Raw genomic sequence first — 17,732 nt, 5'->3', positions numbered from 1 at the left:
TGATTCATCGTTGCACACAAGTAGTTCACTGAGATTAGAGCTGAAGTCTGCGTGAACCCCTTTGGACTTCTCCTATCATTCTTGCGAATATTGTAAATCTTCACATGCACGGCTGCAAGAGCTTAGCTTCTATCATACCAAACAACTATAGCTAAATGGGGGTCCCCAAGAATGCCTACATTGCAAATACAACTGTTTACTCACGGAGCAAAAGATCATTCAATAATGCACGCCTCCAATATTTCCAAACCAAAGTCTGATCTCGAAAAATAAGACAACTAGACGTAGTTCCTTTCGTCAAAAAAGAAAACATCCTTCAATTTTCTTCACACACCTAGATTCGCTCTCTCATCCAAGATACTCACAAACCACCTCTCATCATCAGTGTAAATGTAGCAGTCAAAATATCACCCACAATCAAACCACAACATATACCCGCACATCTGCCAACACATTGCCAATACCAATAATGATAATGAGTTGCCATACTGCGGCGATCGATCACGATAAATTCATTGCTTCAGCGTAATTTTCATCCTCAATCATGAAAATAGATCCGCCCTTCCTACTTGGGAACATACTTTCTCTACCCAAGATATCCGAAATTAGCTAGACTCATCAATCGTGAAGGAAACGTATACTCCTCCTGATCTCAATATACCATCTTTCTTGGAAGTCCACGAGAGACATTCAAATGTCAGCCTTTTTGGGAGTCCAGGTTTGAGCATACAAAATTATTAACCCTTCACTCTTCGCTCCTCACACATCATCTCCTCAACACCACCCGGCCACGTCCATTCAATTCCTCTCAAACTCTGCAATGCCCCTCGCTCACTCATCACCGCCATCTAAGTACCCAAATACCCATGCTTTCATCTCATCTCATCTCATATCATCTCATCTCCATCTCCCCCTCAAAACCACTGAATTTCCACCCCCTCCCCTATCTCTAAAAAGAAGCAGTATTATACAATCTATAACAAAGCATAATCATACCATTCATATCCTCACAATTAACTTATAAATTTTTTTTTTTTAGTAGTAAGATATCATAATATCAAAATATCCCTCGATACTTGTTACTCTGATCCATGTGATCTCAATAAGACCAACCCAATTACTTTCCCCTCTCTTTCCCCTCTCTTCCCTTCCTTTCTTTTCAAACACTTTCAAATTTGAAGTCTCTCGTTATTACCACTACAATCTCTATACAAGCAGCAAAGCTCACAATATTTATAAAATTTCTTTATCCTATTCTATCCCATCCTATCCTCTATCTCCCTCATCTCCCTCATCCCCCTCATCTCCCTCCAAAACCACCCAACCCAGCCCAACCCAACCCAACCCAAATCCAATCAATCAACACAAAAAATCACCATCATCCCCACAGTACGTGCACATAAACGATATAATTGTAATTCATCTTTAATAATCCAAGAAGTATCATCATCATCATTATTATCAACATAGCTACTCCTTATCTACCTGGCTATTCAACAAAGTCTCTCTTTCTCTGTGCAGTGTATACCTCCAATCCAAAACTCGATCCCAATCCAATCTAATCCCATTCTTTCTCTCCTGACCCCTCAATAAAAAATCTATTCCCCAACTCCCAAATTCCCGATCCCCAATCCCTACGTAGGTATCTAGATTCGCTTCTACTTCTACATCCGCATCCCCTTCTCCTTCTCCTTCTCATTCCTGAACCTCCTCCTCCTCGCAGAACAACATCTCTCAGTCATTCATTCATTCATTCATTCATTTTTTCGCATCTACAACCCCACTCCACTCCACTCCACTCCACCTCACCTCACTCTCCACTCTCCACCCACTCCGCCCCACCACACAAACAAACAAACAACACACAAACAATAAAATAACTTTCCATCGATCCCATCCCATCCCATCCCATCCTATCCCATCCCATCCCATCCTATCCTATCCACCCAAACCATCCACTCCACTCCCTCCCCTTCCTCAACCCACCTTCGAATATATAATTTCAAACCCGACCCCGCTGCAACAACCACTACAAATTACGAGATGTGGAAGATACCGTCCCTCGTGGCGCAATTGGCTAGCGCGTTCGACTGTTATTAATTGGGAGTCGTTAGATTCGTCCATGATATGGTATCGAGAGGTTCGTGGTTCGACCCCACGCGAGGGAGCTTGTGTTACTTTTTTGAGGGGGGGGTTGGGCTTTCAGGGGAAGGGAACTTTTTGATGAGGTAAGGAGGGGGTGAAGAAGGGGGGAGGTTTCTTTTGGTGGGGGAGAGAGGAGGAGGGAGAAGGATGGAGGGGGATTTCCGATTTGTTGATAGAAGGGTTTTTTGGTTGGGGAAGATGGTTTGTTAGTTATTGAGGGGTTCCTTGGGGGAAGGGAAAGGGAAAGGGAGAGAGAGGTAACGATGATATATTCCCAACAACTAAATAGATAATTCTCTAACAAATTACAATACACTATAATCTCATAACTAGATACAAATATACAAATATACAAATATACAATGAAAAATTACGAGATACATGCCAGGAAAATATTATACTATGTTTTCTTTCCTCAATCGAGTTCTTCCTACTGATTTCTCATTCTTCGTTCGTTCTTCATTCTTCATTCATTCTCATAATTTCATTCTTTTCTCTGTTCTCTGAATCTCTGTTCTCCTTCCCTTCCCTTCCCTCTCTATTCCCAACCATCTAATCATACAAAGCCCGCCTTGCTCCCATCACAAACCCCTTTGTGCAATCCACCAACAACCAACCATCAGAAAACAAAAAAGATATCAAAAATATCAAAAAACAAAAGAAAAACGCCCCTTCTCATATACTAATATACTAATATACTTCATAAGCCAGTCCCGTTTCAGAAAAAAAAATTGGCTTCCCTCATCCTCGTCCCTTCGTTCCCCATCCTCCTACTTCAATACTAATATCCCAAGCTCACCCCCAAATAAATTCACCACCCACCCACTCACCATCTCCCAACTATTTCATAGTTTTCAAGAATCCTTCTAAATCGAAACTTTCCTCATACTCCTTTCCATCCCACAATTCTCCCAAATCATCCAACCAACCTTTCTTTCCTTTCTCCCTTACTTCTCCAGTTGCATCAACCATATCTTCTTCTCGTTCTGCTTGAACACTACTATCCGCTGCTAATGGAACTTCTGATGTATCACCTAGATTAAAGAGGTCGAGGATTTGATCTGTTTCCATAGTTCCCAGACCCGCATTTTGTTGATTGACTACTGTGGATGCTACATCGATTTTGAATCTTTGCAGACTATTTGAAATAAATTAGTATTTGATTTGTGAAACGTTTGTGAGAGAAAAGAGTGAAGGGATGGAAAATATATATGAACAAGGATTATAACGAACCTCAAAATCTTTTCCTCCAAAGTACCCCTAGTAATCAATCGATAGACATTAACTACCTTCTTTTGACCAATTCTATGAGCTCTGTCCATAGCTTGTAAATCTTTTTGAGGGTTCCAATCATGTTCCACAAAAATAACCGTATCAGCACCCGTCAAATTGAGTCCCAAACCTCCTACACTAGTTGTAAGAAGTAAGACATCATATGAAGGATCGGAATTAAATTTGTTGACGATATCTTGACGTTTATTAGCATCAACTGATCCATCCATTCGTAAGAATTGTACTGAAGGTAACATCTTCTTAAGAACATCATTTTGAACCATATCTAACATTTCCTTCATTTGACAGAAGACTAAAGCTCGATGAGGTGAGACAAAAGAAGTTTCGGTGGTAATTTCATTTTCGGAAGAAGGTTCTGTACCAATACCACAATCAACAAGTAAATCTCGCAAGGCCGTTAATTTTGGTGCGTGAATAGGATCTCGAAGACTAGTTCCTTGTTTGGCAAGAAGTCGTTGAGTATCTTCATATTGTTTATGACCTTCTTTCATGACAAGTGCAGGAGAATTGCAAAGTTTGCGCATGTATTGTAGAGCTTGGAAAATATGTTGTTTTGCTTCTTTATCACCAGATGATGCCTTTTCGGCAAGAGTTTTGCCCTCCTTCTTGGTGAAATCTTCGAAAAGTTTCTTCTGTAGATCACTAAGATCACAATAGTAATTTTGTAAGATCTTGGGCGGTAAATCATCCAAAACTTCTTCTTTAAGACGACGTAGAAGGAATGGTAGAACTTGTTTGTGTAAAGCTTCAATAGCAAGAGCACCAGCTTCTTGCTCTTTTGAGGAAGATTTACTATAACGACTAGCGGCAATTGGTTTGGCGAAACGATCCAAGAAAACCTTCTCAGCTCCAAGGAAACCTGGCATGAGGAAATCGAAGAGAGACCAAAGTTCTAGTACATTGTTTTGAATTGGTGTACCGGAGAGGATAAGTCGATGATTGCTAAGTAGGCGTTTGACAGCGACAGTAGTTTTAGCTCGAGGATTTTTAATTAAATGACCTTCATCTAGAACACAATAATTCCAATTGAGAGGTGATAAAACATCAATGTCATTACGACAAATTTCGTATGATGTAATGACGATATCAGTTTGACCAAGTTGTTCTCTGAAGCGCGCTCGATCAAGTGGAGGTCCAACATAAGCTGTACATGTTAGGAAAGGGGCATAGGCTTTAATTTCTTGTTGCCAATGACCGGACAGAGTAGGAGGACATATGATGAGAGATGGCATTCTTCTAGATTCCGGGGCTCCAGTTTTGGCAAATTCCTCAGCTCTAAGATGATGATCACTTGCGACAATACATAATGTTTGTAATGTTTTGCCAAGACCCATATCATCACAAAGAATTCCATGAAGATGATATTTGTTCAAAAAGTTGAGCCAATTAACACCTTCTTGTTGGTAAGAACGAAGTTCCGCTTTAATGGCGACAGGGATTTTGAATTCCTCAACCTTATGAGGATCCAAAAGTTGACCAATAAAGGTGCGCTCACGATCTCTACCTTGTAATAATTCTTGTGATAAACCAGGAGGGTCCGGAATACCTGCTTCAAGTGGAACAAGTTTGACCAGAGTAGCAAAGGAAGTTGTAGCGAGTACTCGTACATCAGTATCTGAATCACTCATTCGTCCAAGAACAGGAACGATGAGGAAAATGACATATGGTAATATACTATCACCCATGACAGCAATAAGATGATAAATTGATTCAATGACACCTTGACGGAAGTTGAGGTCGAGTGGATTGCTGATAGATGGTAAAACTTTCTCCACGAGTAAAGTCATGGCTTCTACAGTTATGACACTGCAAACGGTTGCAAGACATTTAGCTGCCATGTAGCGAAACACTGATAATTCCGAGTGAAGAGCTGTAACGACAAGAGGAAGTAATTCCATGATAAAAGGAGATAATGATTTATCCAACGTGGGTGTCAAGGCACGAATCACAGACATGCCATCAATAGCTTCTTGTCCAAAGGGTTGTGCGGGGTCTATGCAGTCTCGTGGAAGAGTACCACCAAATGCATGTCGTAGTGGTTGTTCCATTAGACTTTTAAGTGTTGGAACCTTGTTCAATAATTCGGATCCAAATATTGTCGAAAGTTGTTCCAAGGCTTCCTTGGCACCTCTTCTAGTTATTCTCGCTTCTTTGGCTTCTCGTGCAAATTTTGCTGCATCTGGATGATCTTTACGATCTTCTTCTTTCCGTAATGATAAAATGGCGGTTGTGAGAGGAGCATTTGGAGCGAATTCTGGTGTCTCCGAAGTTTCCATACACATGAATTTAACCAAATTTGATACAACCTTCTGTGCCGGCCCAGTACGACCACCTTCTGCAAATATTTCGATAAGTCGAGCGATGGAGAAAGCAGACCGTTGTTGTAATTCCAAAGTTTCCTCTTTTTTGACACTATCCATCATAGATTTGATGATGTGAGATGGCTTCTTGGGTGAAACCTTCATAGCGACCAAAGCACTTGCAGCAGCAGCCTTGATACGGGTATCTCTCAACTCTTTGATACTCTTTGCGTTATTGATGACTTCAGTGACATTTTCGCGTGCTTCGGTAAGAGCTTGAGTCGCTATCATCCGTTGACCAGGGGAAAGCATTTTCTTTAATCGATCGAAATCCTCGGAAACACATTTAGTAGCAGTCACAATTGAGAAAGCATCTGGTCCAGCTTCAGCTTCACCAGCTACAACAACCGCAAGTACAGGTAAACGTCCTTGAGAAACTTTGCCAACATCGCGAAAGGTATTGAGGAGTTGTGAACATTGTGTTCGAACTAAATGCGTGTAGCTGACTAAATCTCTATATGTGAGAGGGCGTTCATTTTCGAGAATCTTTGTAAGAGCTGGCTCAAAACGTAAAGCATGAGTCTTTGAGATACAATTTTTGGCGTATTCGTCGATGATGATTGAAGCCGTTAGTTGGGTAGAAGAGAAAGCCGAAGACATTCCTGGGTTGATACTAGCATCATATGCATCGAGAGCAGGAGCTGGTACGAGAGACATAATAAGACCCATGGCTTTTGCGGCTGATGCACGAGATCTAATTAAAATATCCATACCCACCAGATCCACATCGCCTTGCATCATGGGACCATCGACGTCATGTGACGATGATGTAGGAGTAGGTTCAACAACCTTTGTAGCCTTTCGACGCTTTTTCGTTGGAGGTTCAGGACCGGAAGGTGTGCTTGGACGAGCGTTACTTGTAGGACCACTAGGTAAGTAAGAATTACCGGATGGTCTTTGGAAAAGTGTGGCGTTCATGGGTAATGGATGTCGAGATACACCAATAGGATGTAACGTGAGTTGCATCAGAGGATCGATGTGTGGTGCAAATTCTGCGGATAAATGTTCTGAATCTCTTGCAAGGAAGTGTACCAATGCTTTCCATACTTGAAGTGATAAATTTAAAGTATCTTGATTTCTCTCAACCAAGATATTTTGATAGATCAATCGAAGAATTCTTCCATCCATCCAATCTCTAGTCCCTTCACCCTCAATGCCGACAAATGTCAACAAAGCTCGAAGGACTGCCGAGCGCACGGATGTGATGGTATGTCGAAGGAATGGATATAATCTTGGTACCAAAAGTCCAAAAGATTGTTCAGCATCTCGAGAAGCGTTCTTCTTCATAGCTTCTAATACTTCAGGGAAACTGCAAAGTTTGGCTAACAAATCCATGATCTGTCCTGTACTAGCACTCAAATCATCACCAAGATTTGAGAGACATTCCCAAACGATATTGATCAGACCATCAAGTGCTTCAGGTCTCAAGTTGACAAATTCTTTAGCAATTGGAATAAGTGTTGCTGCACTGACAGAACGAACGTCGTCATCCCAATCACCTAAACCTTTCATCACAGCACGAATAACTCCATCGATCAAATCGTTATCTTTCAGTAACAAATCATTTCGAACTGCCACCAAGTAACGGAGACCAATCATACCACCATGACAAATAGCCCAGCCTGGTTTATCCAGTTCAATGTCATTTTGCATAACGAGACGGTACAAAATGCGATGAACGGAATAAACGACCGGTGGTGGGAGGTGAATGAGTAAAGCACCAAGAGTCTGACCAATTGTTTCTCGAATAGGTGCAACAACTGTATCTGAAACATAGTCCCCAAAACGGTCCAAGATAAAAACGCAACACAACCGACAAGCTAAGTCATCAAGCCAAAGTTGATTGAGTAAGTTGTTCTCGCTACGAGTCTTTCCTAGCTGTCTTCCAGCACCGGCTCCATGGACACGTATGATATCTCTCAAACCCATTGCGGCACCATGTCTAGTTTCCCATTGAGGATCGAATAAATCGACCACAAGAAATTCACAGAGACGCTCATAAGGCCACTCCGATCCTTCTTGTTCGCCCTCGGTCTCAAGTTCGGATTTGATTGGCATGATTGGCCCCTTGAATTCTGAAACGACTTTGGAATCCTCATCTACTTCTGAATTTCTTTCCGTTGAAAAGTAATCCGCCATGGGGTTTTTGGAATCTTCACCACTAGCATCCGGCATGGAAGTATCTGCATCGCTCGAAGTATTCGTACGTCGTACTGAAAGATCTACCAGCCTACTTTTACTACCAGCAGTCATAGCTTCTCTTTTTCTCTTGCGTTTCAATTGATTCAGTTGCCTCGCACTCAGTCCACTTTCTTCCGCAGGTGTAGATGTACCTTTGTTGTTATCTTGTCGTGAGAAACCATTTGAATCCTCACGTGCCAGTGTGGTGCTGGATCCATTCTGGTTATTAGTAGGAGCTGCGTATTCGAGTTCCTCTTCAGAATATGGACCAAGAAGACCAAGTCGTCCGTCCAGTGTCTTCTTTTGATGGGCAAGACGTTGAGCGGGATCCAAAGAAGCTAGAGCCCAGTCATGACCTCTATCTCCACCACGTACAAGTTCTTTACCGTATTTGAGAATCGATACAATATCGAGAGTGTCAAGACTTAATTGTCCTTCAGCAAGTGGTGTAGGCTCTACGGCTTCTTCCTTTTTGATTCCAGATTCCTCGATTTTTGATTCATCTTTCGCCAAGTCATCCTCACCATTTGGGTCATATTTTTCCGCATTCTCAACAATTCCGGCTAATGCTTTTGAAGCAGCTGTTCGTGTATCCCAAGTCTTATGACGAAGATATGGTACCACTCTGGTTAATAAATTGAAAAGTTCTTCGGGATGTGATTTTTGTACATCAGCCAATTGCTGAGCAGCAGTATTCCTAATTAATGGAGTGCTTCCTGTTTCCAGTAGCCTGAATCAAAAGTCAGTAGGAGGTAGGGGAAAGAGATGAGGCTCAAATGAAACTCGTCCAGAATATTCTCGAAATGAAGATCATTGATGATCATATCGTATTATAAGAGATCTTCAATTTTACAATTCCCGTAAAAATTCCACGGCATTTTAAAAATTTCCAGGGTTTGATTTTGTCTCAACCCAACATAGAAAAGATGGAGTGACCCAAAGAGAAGAAACTCACGTGACAAGTCGATCCAATCTATTCCAGCGTATCATCATGTCAGCAAATCCATAATTAATTCCCGAAATGCAGCATTCAAATGCAACGCGGCCGCATTGATCACAGCTTAATATTGGGGGGGGGGTGGTGGTGAAACATTACCTTGAAGCCATTTTCAATACGCGTGTGGTTCATTATCTGTATGAAGAGGATCAAAGGGAAAACGCCATATATGCCAAAAGATGAGTTTTGTGAAAGTTCGTTAATCCATTCAACTTTGTTATCGTTTGATATAGTCGTCGTCGTGGCAAAAAAAGTAAAAGTGTACCGCGGGTGATACTTGGAATGACAATTGCAGATATGCAATACCGAAGAAAAGTTTATTAGACGCGTAAAGGCAATGAAAGAATTAATAAATAAGTGATCGCAAAGAGATCCAAAGAAGTTTTGATGAAGTTTTGATGAAGTTTTGAAATACAGGCAAGGTGAATGTTGATAGCGACGACATGTATTGGAAATTGTAGGTAGTAGTAGTAGTAGTAGTAGTAGTAGTAGTAGTAGTAGTAGTAGTAGTAGTGATAGTAGTAATTGTGAACCTTTCAGCCTTGATCGCGAGGCGGGATTTTTTCAATTGAAGATTTTAGTACCGGGGGGAAGTTATTATTGTATTCTTTTCCCTTTGAATTGAATGGTTGATCTTGACTATGGCAGTTGAAATGTATGTTGATATGTATGGATGGTATGGTTGATACGGTTGACTGCCCAGGTGATTGATATATGTATGTACCGGTACGGTTTGGTATGGTTTGGTGGTTTGGTGGTTTGGTATAAAATTCGTTGGACTCGTTGATTGGTTGAATTTCCCCTTGTGTGGATTTTGGTGGTTTCTTATGGTAGCAACATGGCCGGTCGGGGAGTCGCCGTCCTTTATGGTCCTTAAGTATTCAGAAAATCCCAATAATTTTCTTAATTCGCTTAAAGGCTTAGCGCTGAACTGATCCCTGTTGCAGTTGCTTCAAGCCTTTCACTAAAATGGAGATCACGAATATGGCTGGGAAAGAGAAGAAAAAAAAATTGAGTGAGGAGTGAGGAGTGAGGAGTGAGGAGTGAGGAGTGAGGAGTGAGGAGTGAGGGGAGAGGAGAGAAGAGAGAAGAGAGAAGAGAGAAGAGAGAAGAAAGGAAAAAAAAGGGAAGTGAAGTGTGCTTTGGGTACCTATGAATGAAGTGATGGATGAGTGATGAATGAGTAATCACAATTAGGTAAAGAATTAATAGAGAGAGTAAAAGAGTGAAGAAAAGAATAAAAAGAATCCATATGATTACCAGGTAAGAAGAGTCAATATCTATTAGGTAGATTAGGTAGAGAGAGACCAACAACAAGAATGATTATTATAAGTTAATGGAAGGAATATCATATATAAACTTAACGTTACTATTACAGCTACAGCAACAATAATACCTCTCAATTAATACTCAATCAACCCTCATATATCTTCCTACACACCTAGGTAGTGAGCAATCACATTTATGAATAACTTCATACCGCAAATCACCACCATACGCACCTTCTTTTTCCACTCTTCTCTCCATTCCACCCGATATCCTTCAACTTTCCCATCTTCCTTCCGTCGGAGATTGAATTTTTGATACAATTTTCTAGGTTGAGATTCCAAGCACGTAGCCTTGATACAGATTACAGTATACCTGAACTACTAGGTATTGTGCTAGGTATTGTGCTAGGTATTGTGCTAGGTATCGTGCTAGGTATCGTAGAGTGCATGTGCCTAAGAATCACAAAGTAAATCTACTCGAGAACATCATCGTCATCCAATGAAAAAGGACAGATGGTATTTGAATTTGGGATAGACTTTGCAACGGTCTTACAATAACGGTGACTCTGATAACAAAGCCTTATGTAGACGACGCGACGTGAATCAAATGTGGCTAGTAAGAATAGGTAGGCAGGTAAATAATAAGTAGGTAGCGATATATATCATGAAGTCTTATATCAAAACACAAAGAAAAGAGACTTGATTTGAAATCAATATCAATATCAATATCAATATCAATATCAATATCAATATCAACATCAACATCAACATCAGTATCAACATCAACCGCGCTATACCTATCACAACATCCATTCCACTCATCTCACCCAAACAGCCTAAGAATAACATCAATTACCGATCCTACATATAGACATCGGACTTCCGGTTGCATTGGAAACTCCATGTTGGTACAGCCAATCACCGATGTACCTAATAGTCATCGCTTTATCACGATTCATCCACGTAATATCATTCAAAAGCCGAGTGCGTACGGCTTACGGCTTATGACTGAGTAGGTATCATAGATTGTATGCAAGGCACAATTGAAACATTGTACTACAACCCTTAGGTATGGTTGGGTCGAGCAATTACCTATCTTGATAGAAATCGGTAACAGCAATCTATGGAATAGGTGGGATGAAAAAGAAAAAGAGGCTTTCTGGAGTTTTGACAAGGCTGGCCGAGTTACATACTAAGGAGAGTAGGGCAATCATAGTCCCATCTGAAGAATTAAGAATTAATGACGAGTCAGACTGTGAGTGATTGATTGATGAGATGGCGATGTATTCCGAGTTATCATCGAGGCCGTGATACTTGAATAGGTCTAGAGGAGATTATAGATAATGTACTAGGTGGGTAATGGTGATCCATCCATCATTCATAATTGAGACCGTTATGTTTCGATTCCTTTACGAAACTGGGGAATGTGTCAAATATCATAGATGCATACCTATATACCGAGATATAGATAACTAACTAGATGTATTTGTATATTTCTACCTAGTACATATATCGATCCATATACACACACACACACACACACATATATATATATATAAATCTCTATATGTAAAATTCCTTTATAAATTGACTTTGATCAAATATATCCTCCTCAATCATACATCCCTTCCATTCCTCCCCTTCTTCTTCTTCATTCAATCACTTGATAACAATAATCAAAATATTCTCCTCTTTTGTTCACACGCGCTTCAATTTCATACCCACCAAAGCCAGATGATCTACCTACCGTGAGACACGTTCTCTTCCCTCTCTCATTGGTCAAAATATATGGGCAGAACTAAAAGGCGGTGAATACACAACCAAATCAATGGATAACATCCATGCCAGCCTGGATATGCCCCATCCATCATTCTCAAAACTCCATGCAATCAAAGTACCTTGGATTAGACATTGAACGTTGACCGTTAAATCTATTCATCCATCTTTCAATCAACTTTGGATTATCTTGTAAAGCTTCTTTTTATATCTTTTTAATTGTAAGATTCGATTTACAAGTCAACGCACTTCACTCAATGCGGTGATCATATCTAATCCTTAGCTACTCTACATCTGCCATCGTCTTGCTTTACACATCGACCTCATAGATCATGGCATCTTACAATGTGCCAGCGACCGCCCCTCGACCTGCGGTTTATGGAGGACCTGTCCCAATACCAGATCCTTCGGCACCCCCTGGAACTTTCGCACCCGGAACAAAAATCCAAGTCGGATCTCACAAGGTCGTTATTCAAAAGTACTTCTCGGAAGGGGGGTTCGCTCATGTCTACCTGGTGAAGATGCCAAAACCCATCGATGGGACAGATATTGCCGTATTGAAAAGAGTCGCGGTCCCTGATAAGGAACATTTGGCAAATATGAGAACCGAAGTGGAAACCATGAAGAAGTTAAAGGGACACCGCCCAATTGTTACATATTACGATTCACATGCATCACAACTGAAAGGGGGAGGGTACGAGGTATTCTTACTTATGGAATTTTGCAATGGCGGTGGTTTGATCGATTTCATGAATACTCGACTTCAAAATAGATTGACGGAACCCGAAATTCTAAAGATATTCTCAGACGTGGCAGAAGGAGTAGCATGCATGCACTACCTCAAACCTCCCCTTTTACATCGAGATCTGAAAGTTGAGAATGTCCTCATAACTTCTACCGGTCCTTCTCGAAGATTTAAGCTCTGCGACTTTGGTTCCACTGCACCACCTCGACCTGCTGCTACGACCGCTGCTGAATGCAGATTGATCGAAGACGATGTTCAAAAACATACGACATTACAATATAGAAGTCCTGAGATGATAGATGTATACAGGAAATTACCAATTGATGAAAAGTCGGATATTTGGGCACTAGGGGTACTTCTTTACAAGTTGTGTTATTATACTACACCATTCGAGGCTCAGGGACAACTTGCTATATTGAACGCAAGTTTTAAATTTCCCTCGTATCCAATGTTTTCGGACCCCCTTAAGAATTTAATAGGTATATCCAATGCTGCGGTTATGCTGAAGGAGAAATTGTGCTAACAAATTCTAGCATCTATGTTGAAAGAGAAGCCAACATCTCGTCCCAATATATACCAAGTTTTGAGGGAATCATGTCTCATGCAAGGAATCGAGGTTCCAATTAAGGATGTATGTTGTTTTATATCTTCCATCTTCCATCGACGAATAGAAACTTACCATATTAGATATATGCTGGAAGAACCCAATCAGAATCGCGACAATATCAGCAATTACCAACTGCCGAGTCTCCAACATCACCTCCAGTCGTGGGAGCAGTCTTTGCGCCTCCAACGCAACAGCAAACAGTTATACCTGATGTCGTACCAATGCGAAGAGGAAGACCCACGGCTAATTCACAGCCACAATCTACAAAACCTAGTCCGTCTCCAATGAGAGGCACAGTTAGTGATCCATTTGCCGCTTTGGATTCTACAACTTCTGCTCCAGTTGTAGACGAAATCTCCAATCGATTTCCAAGCTTAGATCAGTTTTCGTTACTTCATGAAGGAGGCAAATTTGATTTTGGATCAAACTCACCCGCAAAGACAGCACAACCTGTTAGCAAACGAGTTACAGAAAGATTAGCTGATGATGCATTTGCCATGTCAAATCGACCAGGATCATCAACTTCAACCAATAAGCCATCTCGTGCTCAACAAATTCTATCCAGTAATCCGCTAGAGCTTCAAACATCAGATGTACCGGCTACCTTAATATATCAGCCCACACCTACTCACCCTGGTGTGAAATCCTCATATGTATCCCAAGGTACAATGACAACACCAACTCCTCCACCTGCAAATCCACGACCTTCTAATTTCACCGCTTCTCCACGTCTCATTCCATCAGATCATCATCGATCAACTAGTTTACCACGAAACCAAATGACAACTCCATCTAGAACACCGACTCTTGAAGCACAAGAATTCCTACCTGTTCATCCTGGCTTACCTCGAACTTCTTCATACAATCCACAATCTACTCATTCAAAACATTCATCATCATCTAGACCATCACTCGAAATGGGTAGACCCAGTAATGAAGCTCTTGAAAGTACTATATCTCGAACAAAATCCAGCCTGAGTCGATCACGTCCATCGAGTCAATATTTGGAATCCAACATGGACTTCCTTCGAGAAAAGGAAGGTCGTCCCTCCATTGATTCTCAACGACGTCCATCATATTCTAGGGATTTTGCAGTCACGGATTCAACTGATGATGATCCTCAATCAAATGTCGACTTCCTTAAATCAATGGAAGATAATGAAAGGGTCAAGAAAGATAGACGTCGAAGTAGTGGTTCAAAGTCCAAACGTTCTAGTATGCCTACGATTTCGTTGTCTGGAACTAAAAATCTGTTGGCGGGTAAATTTGGAGATGCTTTCAAAAGATTTGAAAATAATGCTAGTGCTCCGCCGGGTCCAAGAACTCCAAGTCCTCTGCATGATTTAGATCGACGTGACTTGACACCAATCGCTGGATCCGAGGCAACAGATGATAGAAGTGATGATGGAACGGTAGATGACAATATGACACCAGAGCAAAGAAGAGAAAATGAACGAAGGAGATTATCAATTGAAGAAAAACGTGTTTCTGATGCAGCAGCCGAATATCGAAAACGACTTGCAGATCGTGGTGGTGCACCAGCCCCAAAAAGTATTGGTGGTGTAACCCGAGCTGCAAGTATTCAACACAAAGTCAAAAGTCTCTTGGATGAAAATAGTCAACAACCCTCCCCAAAGAAAACAGCAGAAGGTTATGGAAGATATACCGATATACCAGGTCAACCTAATCCTTTACCAACCGGAAATCCATATGGAAAACCTTCTGTAATTCGCAAAGCAGCTCAACCATCAGTCCCTTCATCCGATCTCAACTATACCAAACCTCGTCCTCAACAAATACCTCCTCAATTACCAGTCACTAAAACAGGACCAAGACCAAGTGCCCCTCCTAAACCTACACATCTCAATAATATGAATACGGGAGGTGGTCTTGCTGTCAATAACTCTCCACCCAAACAATCATATCTAGCTAATAGAGGTGGATCTGGGATTCAACCAAGATCAGATATGACATCCTTGGAAAAAGAAGAATATCTTGCGGATTTCAGTAAAAGATTCCCGAGTTTGAGTAGTATTGAAATGGTCGAGAGGGAAATTGAGAGGGAGGGGGAACAAAGTACAGGGTTGGGGTTGGGAATGGGGAGGAGAGATGATAGACCTAGGGTTACTAAGGAATTGTAATTTTTCAGTTGTAGGTTTGGAGGTGGGGGAAGCAGAGTGGATGGAATTGGAGGGAAGGGAGAAGGTGTAAGTTATAGCGTGTTGTGATGTGATGTGATTTGGTGGTTTGAATCATGGTATGTAATGTTATGTTAGCGGCACATGCATGTAAATGAGTGGAAATATACAGGTAGTGGTTGTAGTAGTAGGAGATATCTGGATGCTGAAATTAAAGGGATATGATGAAAAGAAGGAAAGATAGAGGAATGGATAGAGGAATGGATTAGAAAATTTATATATATATATATATTGATAGGTGGTTCATTGGAGCGTATTGATATTATTGAAGTGAGAGTTGTATGGGAAGTGAGAGATATTGGTATTGGTATGTAAGATAGATTACTTCACTTGTATTATATTGAATACATAGCTAACTAGGCTCTAGGTGCGATTTTAACGCTGTGTAGGTAGGCATCTATCGACCAAAACAAAAACAAAAACAAAAACAACGAAACAAGCAGAGAAATAAACCATAACTTAGATAAAATTTTACACGTCATATCCCATCCCATCCCATCCTACAACAACCTCGCAATAATATAATTTCCTCCCCGCCCAAAATACCTCGCCATCCAGTATCAAGATTCTTAGATAGATTAATTAATATCACTGCTCCCAACTCCCAACTACAATCCACTCGTCTCCCGTCTGACATCCAAATGAAGGCGCAAGTGCTACTTCTCCGAAGACGCGCTCGCGCTCCTCGTCGAGGTCGGTTTCCCATTCGGCGTCTAGGTCGAGGTGGATGTTGTCGGTTAGTTTTTCGGGGGTGAGACGTGCGGTTTCTTCTGCTAGGTGGGTTTGTCGTGTCTGGGATTTGGGTGAAGGGGGAGTGGGGTTTGCTGATGGGATTGGTGATGCAAGGGGGAGAGAGGGAGGTTCGGTGGTGGGGAGTTTTTTGGTGGGTGAGATGTTTGGGGTTGGGTTGTTGGGCGTGATGGGATTGGTGGGGGGTTGAGGGAGGTTTTCTTTGGCTGCTGGGTTGCGGAGTTGGGGTTGTGTGAGTTCGTCTCTTTGGATTATTTTGAGTGCGATGCTAGCTGTGGGATTTTCAAGCGCTGTGGACTTGGTCGAAACTTGAGAGGTGCTCTTTTTCATGAGAGTTCCTGTGCGTTGTGGATTCTTGGCTTTTGTAGCCATAAGTTCAGTCTGTGTGGTTTCGTGCTCTTTTTCTACGCGCGCACTGTCGTTTCCCTTGACAATGGCGTCTCCAATTAAGGCAGGGGTCGCAGGAGGGATAACTTCGACATTGTCCATCTTGAATTGGATCTTCGATTCCTGCTTTGCTTCAATCATGTTCTGTGGCTCATCCTTTCCCTCCTCTCTCAGCAAAAGGCAACGAGTCTCATCTCTTCTCAATCTCTCATTTTTCTCCCTCTCCCTCACCAACTCCAGAACCCTCTTACTTGCGGGAAAACTACTCGTCACTTTTTCAAAATGATCGATATCCTCCTGTCCGAGTCCTAATTCCTGCATTCTCCTAAGAATTTCCGGATGCTTGACCGTTTCCTCGCGACGATGTCTGCGCGCGGAATTTTTGCATTCCATGCAGCCGCGATCCATCACGTAGCGAGATACTTGCACGAGTTCGTTTTCGTGCTGTGCGTAGTTCTCGCAGTCGGTTTGAGAGGCTGCGGGTAGGAGGGCTTGGGGACAGGGCGTCCGGTGGAAGATGTGGGGGTTGTTGAGGGAAGGGTGGTGGGCGCAGTTGTATTCTGGGGTTTGGTTAAGTTTGGGGTGGTAGGGCGTGGAAAGGGGGGAAGAGCGGAAGAGCGGAAGGGTATAATATGAGGAGAATGGAAGAGATGAGAAGGAGAAAACTAACCTTGAACAACATATATACATCGCTCTGTGTCTTGCGGCTGCTTTACACTAGACGAATTTGGCGAGATGATTTTGTGGTGACCACCAAGGGTTTCCGGAAAGGTGGATTTAGCAGTTGTTGACGACATCATTGCTACCTTAATGTTGAATTCAAAAACAGAACTCGATGTCAAAATGGAAGTCAAGTCTTGTGAATATCGCGTGGGAAAATCGTGTGATTTCGAGGATATGTTATGAATGTGCCGTAAAGATCTGAATGTATGATGGAAAGATTACTTGTAATGTTATTGCAAAGAAGCTGAGTTCGATGAACGTTTATATGCAGCAGGTCTTTGTTCTGAAGCCGTAGTTGCAGA

General features: G+C 41.7%; 3 protein-coding genes across 3 annotated transcripts; 1 reads left to right on the top strand and 2 right to left on the bottom strand.

Moving 5' to 3' along the window:
- Nucleotides 1–2,401: 2,401 nt before the first annotated feature.
- On the bottom strand, nt 2,402–9,490 carry EAE97_003987 (uncharacterized protein). The gene is made up of 4 exons (XM_038874499.1): nt 9,076–9,490; nt 8,935–8,952; nt 3,379–8,709; nt 2,402–3,283 (listed from the first exon to the last, which is right to left on the bottom strand). The coding sequence occupies exons 1-4, from the start codon at nt 9,084–9,086 to the stop codon at nt 2,986–2,988; spliced, it is 5,658 nt and encodes a 1,885-aa protein (XP_038735108.1). The 5' UTR covers nt 9,087–9,490; the 3' UTR covers nt 2,402–2,985.
- Nucleotides 9,491–12,352: 2,862 nt separating this feature from the next.
- EAE97_003986 (uncharacterized protein) lies at nt 12,353–15,513 on the top strand (the record flags this gene model as incomplete). Its single annotated transcript, XM_038874498.1, has 3 exons — nt 12,353–13,244; nt 13,299–13,396; nt 13,453–15,513. 3 exons carry the CDS (start codon nt 12,353–12,355, stop codon nt 15,511–15,513), a joined length of 3,051 nt encoding a protein of 1,016 aa, XP_038735107.1.
- A 645-nt stretch (nt 15,514–16,158) lies between these two features.
- Nucleotides 16,159–17,507, bottom strand: EAE97_003985 (uncharacterized protein; the record flags this gene model as incomplete). The annotated part of the gene is made up of 2 exons (XM_038874497.1): nt 16,159–17,267; nt 17,378–17,507. 2 exons carry the CDS (start codon nt 17,505–17,507, stop codon nt 16,159–16,161), a joined length of 1,239 nt encoding a protein of 412 aa, XP_038735106.1.
- Nucleotides 17,508–17,732: the final 225 nt, after the last annotated feature.

This window comes from Botrytis byssoidea, assembly GCF_014898295.1.
Source record: "Botrytis byssoidea strain MUCL 94 chromosome Unknown BBYS_006, whole genome shotgun sequence".
NCBI classification, from domain to species: Eukaryota; Fungi; Ascomycota; class Leotiomycetes; order Helotiales; family Sclerotiniaceae; genus Botrytis; species Botrytis byssoidea.
The sequence above is the reverse complement of the archived record's forward strand: the minus strand, read 5'-3'. Positions and strand labels throughout refer to the sequence as shown.